Genomic DNA, 9,618 nt, shown 5'->3' on the forward strand with positions numbered 1-9,618 from the left:
TATGTATATATACACACACACACACTTGAAGGCAACGCAACCATATCTTGCTCAATGGCTCACCAGCAGCATAAAGTCGCATCAAACAATGTCATAAAAAAAGTAAAACAGACTATCAATGGCACAGCTCCCAACTTTCCATCATTTAAAGGGACTGTCCCTCTTTTTCTGTTTCAATATGTTTTTTATTGAGTAATACAAGTTACAATGCAAATCATTAGGTCGTATATTAGGCATATAATAAGAACATATACATCCTGGAGTCACAATAATATATAAAGTACACTAATCTTTGCCGCAGTGGAGACCTGGGGTCCAAACTGTGAGAATGGGCAGAGACCGAATAGGGTAGTAGATAATGCGGTAACATAACTATAGTCCAGGAATGTAGTCTGTGGACTGTCCTTCTTTTGAAAACCAAATTCCAAACCCCCTGGTCCTCTTCCCTCCGTTTTCTGGTCTGATGTATATATTTCAATGAAAATGAACCATTTACCTACCAAAAGTGTCATACTACATACAAACCTTTCACCGAACCTCTAAATGACTACATCTGTCATTTTGGAAAGTCAGTATAAAGGAAAAGTAGTGATGTGAAAAGTACTTGTGGGTTTAATTGCCAATTGTTGCCTATTAAGCCCTTATGGTCCACTTAAATGGAGGGATGGCAGGGACGTGTCTTTGTTTACGTTGTACTAAAAACTGTCCGTCTTTCTCATCTCAGACAGTTGAGAGGTATAACAAAGATACAAAATCCAACCAACAGACAGCATGGCAACACATATTCCATATCTCATGTATGAAATGTTCCTTTACCAGGTTCGATGTCCTACGAAGACATGAACGGGCCAAACAATGGACAGTCTCTGATTCCTGAGAACATCTGCGAGGAAGGTAGAAAATTGTTTTAAGGTTTCTCTTTTTTCCGGGAGGAGGGTTCCCAGAGAGAGAATACCCCCGTGTCTGTATTGAGCATAATTCACTATGGCTGCCACATGGATTGAAGGCGAATTCAACCTTTAACACCATATTCCATGTTACACCCATGGTTCAGGAAAGCACGTGACCTCCCAAGATACAAGGCTCTGGCCTTGCAGTCTGTCCCCACTAATGAACTATGACAGAACGGGTTGACACCCTCAACCCAGTGTAAGCTAAGACACCATCCAACATGGGGCTGACAGTCACAGCAGCTGCAGTGGAGATAGGAGCAGTTAGGAAAAGATGTAAAGGTTAACATAAGTGGGTTGGGGGGATGGGCTTTAAGGTGCCTTTTAAAATGCCAGTCCACCTAAAGAATTATTAGTTATTGGTGAAGTCTGGAAGGCTGACCCACCTTCTCTTATATCTCTAAAGAAAATCTCCCCGCCCCACATACTGGCTTTGTTCCCATTCACCCTAAAGTTCTTGGGTGATCTTACCCACCTTTGGTGTTCCTATTCCTCGTGTTGCATTCTCCAATATACTGTGAAAATTGAATAAATAAAAAATAAAAAAAAATATAACGATTACTTTTCACTTCCCCAAAAATTTGGTGAATGTAGGGAGATTTCGGCAGTGTCACCATTTTGGTGAAATGCATTGGAGTCAATGAGAATGACTCAACAAAGGTGGTTTTTAAGGGTGAAGGCAGGGCCGTCTTTAACGCAGGGCAAAAGGGGCAGCTGCCCAGGGCCCAGGCATTGTTGTGGGGCCCAAAGCAGCTGCCCCTTGAGCAGGTCCTGTGCTACAAAACTCCTACCACTGGCCCTGCATCTCAGCACTGACAGCAGAGCGCTGGACGATCGCAGGGCAGAGCGGGTGACACGGAAAGAAGAGCTGGGTGGATGCCCTCCGTGCTGTGTGTATGTGTGTGCTGGAGGAGGCGGCTCTGCTATGACCTAGAGGGGGTGAAAAATGCACCTTCACCTGTGTACACAAAAATCCTTGCACCGGCCCTGACCTTGAAGCCCGCAAAAGATACACCCGTGCCATTCTTCTGTTTACTGTGCGATCAGTATTGCATAGTGTTGCTCCGGCCTTGTCGTATAGGCATATGCATGGGCAAAATTGCATGGCGGGGGCTCGTAGGGGGTGTTTTGTGTGTGGGGGTGGGGGGTTGGTTAGGGGGTTGCGATGGGTAGGAGTGGGAGGCCCAAGAAAACATTTGCCCAGGGTCCAATCAGTATTAAAGATGTCCCTGGGTGCAGGTGACTTTATATGGCTACTGATGGTTACAAGAGCTCATCCCAACTATCCAGAACATGTCAAATGTTCTTTTGCAAAAAGAAATGGCCCCTTATTAGCCTGAAAGCAGATGCAAGATCAAAATCTCAGTTTTGGGGGGCAAATGACCCTTTATCTTTCTGATAAAGTTTCCATTTATTAAATCTTCATCAACTGCGTTACATTCTTCGTGTCTCTAGATGCCGATTCTTATGAGAACATGCAGACCCCCGTCTACTCCCAAATGAACCGTTCAGTCAACTCGCTTAGCCATGCCATCAAAGAAGAGGTAGAACAGACCGGGACAAATATGGTGGACATTGCACCGGAGCAAAAGTGGCCCAACAGCACCAAGCTGAATCAACAAGGTAGGACTGGAATGGACCTGAATGTACAATTGTGTGTATGCCATGGTAGAGATAAACTTGTCAAATGAAATGTATTTTATCTTATGCCTTTGTATTCGGCAGATGGAGACTTTTACTTGTCCTACCAAGCCAGCAACTTGTGAGGGTCTTCATGGCAGGGACAGACTGTAAACTGTCCATTGAAAGTTGAAGAAAACTGACACAGGTGTCGCAATGAAGGTTAACTGTCATTGAAGGTTGGAAAACCGCGACGCCTGGGGGATTGTGGACGGACCACCAATAGTGAAAGATGGTGGATGTCATGTGAAACTCTTTACATTTGACCATGGAGGCTTGTGGAATTTCAGTTGCAATTGTTTGATACATGGAGGCCGGACGAGGGGGAAAAACACCTTTCTTATTGTACCTAATAAGGACCATTAGTGGCATGGAGAGATGGACTTCCTGGTTCCTCTACAGGAGCTGTTCCACCAATGGCACTGGCCAAAACAAACCATCATTTCACATATTTCAGAAGCTTTTTTTGAGAGAAGGGATGACCATTTCCAATAACTTTTTTTCAAAGTATAAATGGAGTCGGCTCTTCTAAACATATGGAATATACTTTTTAATGTCCTCCTGGCCAAAAATGACCACATGGCTACTGCTATAACTACCCCAAAACTGACACTCTGCCCTTGATTGTATCTCCCTACTGAAGACAATGCGGTTTCCTCAGCACATTGACTTGTTTCATTGGCATCTGCTTGTGCAGGCGTATTTCAGTCTTTTTAAGGTTTTTGAATGTGTTTTGACAAAAAAAAAATGACAATATCACTTTTATAAATGATAATAAATGTAAGTTTTTACTTGGTCTATGCAGTGTTGAAAAAGCATAAGAACCCAGCAAAACTTTATTATTTTTGGAATTTAGAACCTCCATGGCTCTCGTCACAGTATACATCTGAACAGAGACATTACCTGGCAATGGGACATCTATTAAAGGGTATTACATCCCGTAGGGACTAGAAGACAGGGGGAGGTGGTAAGGTAGACCTCCATAAATGCTGCCCAAAGCTTTAAAGGTGTCGGGTTCCTGTGAGTCAGCCAACCAAGTTGAGAATGCCCTTTGGATTTGTTTTTCGGCTAGATGCCACCTGAGACTCCATGGTCATTATACCACTGAGGATCTATATGCCCATGCCACAACGCAATGGGGGGATGGCAGATTTCCAGTGTTGGGATATTTGCAATCCTGGCTGCTAGTAGGCAATGTCTTTCTTGATTTTTGAGAGGGACCCAGGAATCACTGACAGAAGAACCGCCTGAGGGGAAGCCAGAACATTAGAAATGCACATGCTGTTAAAAGTGAAGAAGACATTTCTCCAAAAGCAGATTAGCTGATGGCATCCCCACCAAATATGAAGAACTAGGTGACCAGGAACCAGGTGACTATCTTCTTATTTGGTGGGGATGCCGTCAGCTAATCTGCTTTTGGAGAAATGTCTTCTTCACTTTTAATACCATGTGCATTTCTAATGCTCTGGCTTCCCCTCGGGTGGTTCCTCTGTCAGTGATTCCCGGGTCCCTCTCGAAATTCAAGAAAGACATTGCCTACTATCAGTTAACTGAGGTCGATGGGTAGATGAGGCTCAACTCATGGGGACTTCGGGACCAGAGAGAGGACTATGACTTTGCAGCCTGTATAATTGGGAGATTGTTTGGGAGGGAGGTTGAGTGGAAGAGAGAAGGATCTCTAATGATGTAAGTTTAGGAGACGGTAGTATAGGTCTCTTGAGTGTGTGAAGAAAGCTGGTAAGCTCAGTAGAAATAAGCCAAGTGGTGGAACGGGTTGTTATTCCCATGGTGGGCGTTTGATAGTCCACCATGTGCTTGGACAGTAGATTTGGGGCTTCTAGAGAATTCCATGCTATCTGGTGCACCCACACTAGGGTCAAACGTTGGGTTGTCCAACAAGGAAGTAAGGGGCCCTGGTGTGTGGCAGAGCATCTTAGATATAATGAACCTGTCCCGTATTGGCAAAGGGGGTGATGCTATGACGGGGAGGGTGGTGTGATGTGGTTTTTGGGAGTGGGGAAGCCATGGGAGAGATTCAGGGCGTTCAGGTCATGTTCTAACTGGGATACTCTTTTATCAGAGCGGTGATTAAACCAGTTATGGTCATGTGATACAGCTTGAAGTGAGGGAGCCCCACACCCCCTTCATTCCTGGATTTCATAAGAGTGGCGTATTTTATGGCAAACAAATCTTAAAGCAAGGGAGGGAAGTAGGGTTGCCACCTGTCCAGGATTCACCCGGACAGTTCGGGTTTTGAATGCTGTGTTCGGGTTTCATGGCAGCAGAAACCCGGACACAAGATGTCAGGCAGACGGGGGCAACCAAAATTAAGATAGGGGCTACTGGCCCCCCACTGAAAATAGTCTCAACTGTGATATTTACATATGAATAAGCCAGGACTCATTCTCCAAAAGAAATGTCTACACGTCGCTTGAGTGTTCGGGTTTCGCTTGAAGAAAAGGTGGCAACTCTAGAGGGAAGATGAGTAAAGAAGGATTGGGGTGGGTATACCAGCCAAAAATCGAAGATATAGGGGAGTGGGGGGAAGAACGTCCACCCTCAGGATATTGAGATGGCTGAACCAACATAGTCTTCTGTCTTTCCATCTAGAGAGGTCCTGAGAAAGTTAGGAGCTTGAGACAGTTAGGACTATAGAGGGAGTTTAGGTTACAAGAAATGCGCGGACCAATGGAGTTGACATTGGTTCTCCGCGCTCCAAAAAAACCCACCCAAGAGATTTGTAAGTCACCCCCTCAATTTGTACAGGTGACCATTGCCAGACAGAAAGTGATGGAAAATCCATAATTTTAGAGTTGTCACCAAAACAAGAGGTGATTTGGAAATCTTTCAACGGGGACACCTGTTTCAAGGACAACTGTTTAAGAGGGGAATTTCCGTCACTTCCTGTTTTCTTCTCTTGGACAGGAAGTGAAGGGGAATTTCCCCGGTAGTGCGCAAACAGCAAAAAAATAAACTTCCTTACAAAAAAAAAGTTTCCAGGAACAATGCTGAAGGATCTGGGAATGAGAGGTCTGATCTGGAAATTATAAAATGCTAGTAGATGAGATTGTTTTTGCTGATAAAATGACATAAATCTGCCTCCATTGTACAGTATGTGCTGTGTAAGTCTTCTCTATGGGCTGTGACAACACAAGCAACCACACCGCCCTCTGCTGGTGACCAGCGACACTACACCATCGCTACCAGAGCGCTGTACGGCTCGATTGGAGGGTGGGCTCTCGCTGGGCGTGACGCTCTTTCATTGGCTGCGCCGTTCAGAATCTGTTGGCGTCGCTGAGGAGTGACGTCGACATCGGTGGTTGCTGTAGCAACGCAACGCTGCGGCCTTGTCATGGCCCGGAGTATGGCTTTCTCCCGGACTCTCCTGGTAATTGTCGCCTTGTGGTGTCAGGTCGGACCGGTCAGGGGAGCCTCCAGCGGTAAGTGGTGCTTTGGAGCCCTTTGTAACAGTATAAAAGCAGACCTGTCACCCCTATAAAGTAATGAAATGCAGCTTTGTGACAAGCTTTTGATGAAGCGTATGCAGGGCTGAGGACTTTCTCCTTGCCTCCACATGACCAGTGTTAGCCAATCCCCAAGCATCAGCGCTCTCCCATGAGAGGAGGGATAGTAGGTCACATGACCCTCCTCCATACTCGGATGGACTGTGTATTTTCTTGTCATGGAAAAAAAAAAAGCTCTTCAAGAGAAAAATTGCATTTTGTTTTCTGAAAGCGCATTATACCTCCTCTATCTCTACTGTCATCAGGTGTGACAATCTGCTCCTGTGACCTTTCACCCGGAAACTGCGACCTGAACTGCTGCTGTGACCCCGACTGCTCCCTGAGTGACCCCACAAGCGTTTTCTCATCCTGTTTACCTGGCAGCACCAAGTAAGGCCTTTTGTCTTCTATCTCACACATTACACACTGGGGAGGGAGATGCGTGTATATAGAGAGAGATGATCATCATTATTATTTGGGTTCCAAACAGACTTCACTGAGTCTTTTTTGTGCTCATAGGCCAGTGCAGGTCAGTGATCCAGACCGTTCTCCTCTTCAGTCATTGGTTGCTAGGACCGATGGGCAGTCCAACAACCAATGACTTCTGGGGTTCTCCTCCTTTGGCAGTCATTGGTTGCTAGGACCACTGGCATTCTAGCAACCAATGACGTCAGGGGTCCTCCTCCTCTGCAGTCATTGGTTGCTCGGACCACTGGCGTCCAAGCAACCAATGACGTCGGGGTTCTCTTCCTCTGCAGTCATTGGTTGCTACGACCACTGGCGTCCTAGCAACCAACAGCGTCAGGGGTCCTCCTTCTCTGCAGTCATTGGTTGCTAGGACCACTGGTGTCCAAGCAACCAATGACGTCAGTGGTTCTCCTCCTCTGCAGACATTGGTTGCTAGGACCACTGGCATCCTAGCAACCAAGGATGTCAGGGGTCCTCCTCTGCAGCTATTGGTTGCTAGGACCACTGGCATCCTAGCAACTAATGATATCAGGGGCCCCCCTCCTCTGCAGTCATTGGTTGCAAGGACCACTGGCATCCTAGCAACCAATGACATCAAGGGTCATCCTTCTCCTCTGCAGTCATTGGTTGCTAGAACCACTGGGCAGCCAGTGGGGTTTTTCCACTGAGTGGAAATAGAGGTTGGAGAATAACGGGATTATCCCTTAGGGGCCTTGTGATTTTAAAGCACCCCTCAGTGGATAGTTAGAGACGGGCTTCTCATAATCCCCAAGCCATGCTGAGGTTGTAGGGATTGATAGAAGAAGCTGTGGGGTGGTTCAGCTTTCTCTTGTAATTGTGTAACGGAGTACATTGTTCCTGACAGACCTCTGGGAGGGAGATGTATATCATTGGTTTAATGCTTTCTCTCTGATTTCTGTTCAGGGCGGAGAGGTTGGTGTGTCTGTATAACTGGCTTATATTTCGCAACAACACCCCTTACACCACCAAGCAGGTCGGCTCGCCCCCCACTCAACTGTTTTGCGTCCTCTCAGATGATGGTAAGTGTCTGGCTCTAAACGTCTTCATAATAGTACGGTGGGCCCTATTCCTAGACTTGCGTACCACACCCCCAAAATGTATAAAAGTATACACGAGCATATTACTAGTAGGTGAGCACATCTCCTGTACACTTACAGATTGTATACAACCCGCATATCAGATAATAATAATCTTAACTTTCATGTCAAGAGCAGGGAGGGGGTGAGGGAGTAAGAGCACTCCAGTTGGAGCAGAGTTTAAACTTTTCTATAGGTTTGACTCGACAGGAGGCGTGTCAGACCTCTGCAGAGAGACCACAGCTTCCAGCATGCTGGCCGGGGACAGGCTTTTCTACTCAGGCTGTGGCTGCTTTCTGAAGAAATTGACCTGCAAGGCTGGGTTGGGCTTTAAAGTGAACCAATGCAGGTCAAAGCAACAGGTCCTCTTTAATGGCGGCCCTGCCGGCATCCCAGACTTCTCTCCCCTGCGCTCCCCCCTGCTGCTCTCTTCAACCACCGGGAGAGAAGAAAGGACGCCCTGTGTATTCTCCAATGTGCTTACACAGGGCTGAGGTCTTTCTCCTCACCCCCACATGACCAGTCTCGGCCATCACATGAAGGGAAGGCTAATAAGTCACATGACCCTCCTCCATACCCGGATGTACCGTGTATTTTCTTTTCGCGGAAAAAAAAATCTCTTTAAGAGAAACATGTGTCCATCTGCGTCCCCATTGCAGGTGATTATTCTGGTCCCACCTTCATGACCCCATTGCAGGTAACAGTCTGTGTGTTCTCTCTGTCTTTGCAGCCTCCCTAAATTACTTTGTCACCCCGCGGACAGTGGATGCATCGAACTTCCTGTCAGTCAGTCAGCCATACAAAGGCTCTTCCTTCTCTGTCCCCTCTGAAAGTGTCCCGGTCTTCTCCAGCTTCTACAAGGTCAGTGTGTTCAGCTGGAAAGCGATATCAAGCTCTATAAACACATTTCTGATATGTGGTTCTTCTCTCCAGGCCGGCGATCCCGTCCTCACAGTCTCCGCCTCCAACGCTCTGAGTGTGCTGAGACAGCCAGCACCTGTGGGGGCCCAAAATATTTGTTCAGACAACAATCCTGCAAGTAAGAGATGCTGTACAACCCAGAATAAGGTGCTGTGTATCCCCGAACTTAAAGGAGAACCCCCCCCCTCCCCTGGAATTTCACAAACTCACCCTTGCAGTGGGGGCTGCCCCCACTGATACTCGTTTTGTCTAGGTGGGTCAAATCTACTCACCTGATTCTCAGTCCTGCTTGGCTGCAAGACCGGTCCCCGCAGCCTCTTCTCCCCCGGGCTCTGGAAGTCTAAGGACCTTTGATGTCATGATGTTTAATGCAGGTCCATTGAGTTGCATTTAGATATGAGGACGCTGAGCAACGTTCATAGCGGAGGGGGAAAGTGATGAGTGCCGACCGCCATGGGATGGAGGATCAGATCAGTATATCGGCTTTATTTGAGCCCCCTGAGACAAAACGAGCACTTAACCCTTAGAGTGCTGGGTTAGCCCCTCTGCAAGGGTACTTTTCCCCAGTCATCTTCCAGGACAGCCATCGAGATATAGGCTCCGCCTGCCTGCAACAGGAAACACATCAACCACATTAAATAAATAGACTCCTCCTTCCATCCCAAGTCAGTTTTTTTGTGTTTCCGCCGGCTACACAGGGACATCGTAATGTTTGTTATTTTTAGGGCTCATGTTTGTTTGCCTTTGGGCTGAGCCTTACCCTGCTAGGCATTGGGACCTACTCCAGGATTACCTGCTGCAGTGCCTACAGGGATTCCCTATCGGACCCCCACCCGATTTCTGGCCAAGGTTCCCTTCCATCACTCAGGGAAGGCAACCATCCTCCTGCACGTGAGTAGGCACCAGATGGTGGCCCCCCCTGGTGTACAGCAGTGGCAAGGTGTAATAACCTGGAGTGTGCTTGTGTCCTATTGTGGACAACTGTCTGGTGACAACAGG

General features: G+C 47.1%; 1 protein-coding gene across 1 annotated transcript in view; it reads left to right on the plus strand.

The window, feature by feature from the left end:
• The first annotated feature begins 5,925 nt into the window (after positions 1-5,925).
• The window catches only part of LOC108796511 (tectonic-3-like), a 13,004-nt gene continuing 9,311 nt past the window's right edge, over positions 5,926-9,618 (plus strand). Inside the window, exons 1-5 of the mRNA XM_018568000.1 lie at positions 5,926-6,070; positions 6,400-6,523; positions 7,526-7,641; positions 8,429-8,559; positions 8,632-8,737. Coding sequence (XP_018423502.1) covers positions 5,983-6,070; positions 6,400-6,523; positions 7,526-7,641; positions 8,429-8,559; positions 8,632-8,737 — 565 coding nt within the window. The 5' untranslated portion in view covers positions 5,926-5,982. The remainder of the gene's footprint in view (positions 6,071-6,399; positions 6,524-7,525; positions 7,642-8,428; positions 8,560-8,631; positions 8,738-9,618) is intronic.

The sequence above is a fragment of the Nanorana parkeri genome, unplaced genomic scaffold, assembly GCF_000935625.1.
Source record: "Nanorana parkeri isolate BGI_ZX_2015 unplaced genomic scaffold, ASM93562v1 scaffold1127, whole genome shotgun sequence".
In the NCBI taxonomy this organism is placed as follows: Eukaryota; Metazoa; Chordata; class Amphibia; order Anura; family Dicroglossidae; genus Nanorana; species Nanorana parkeri.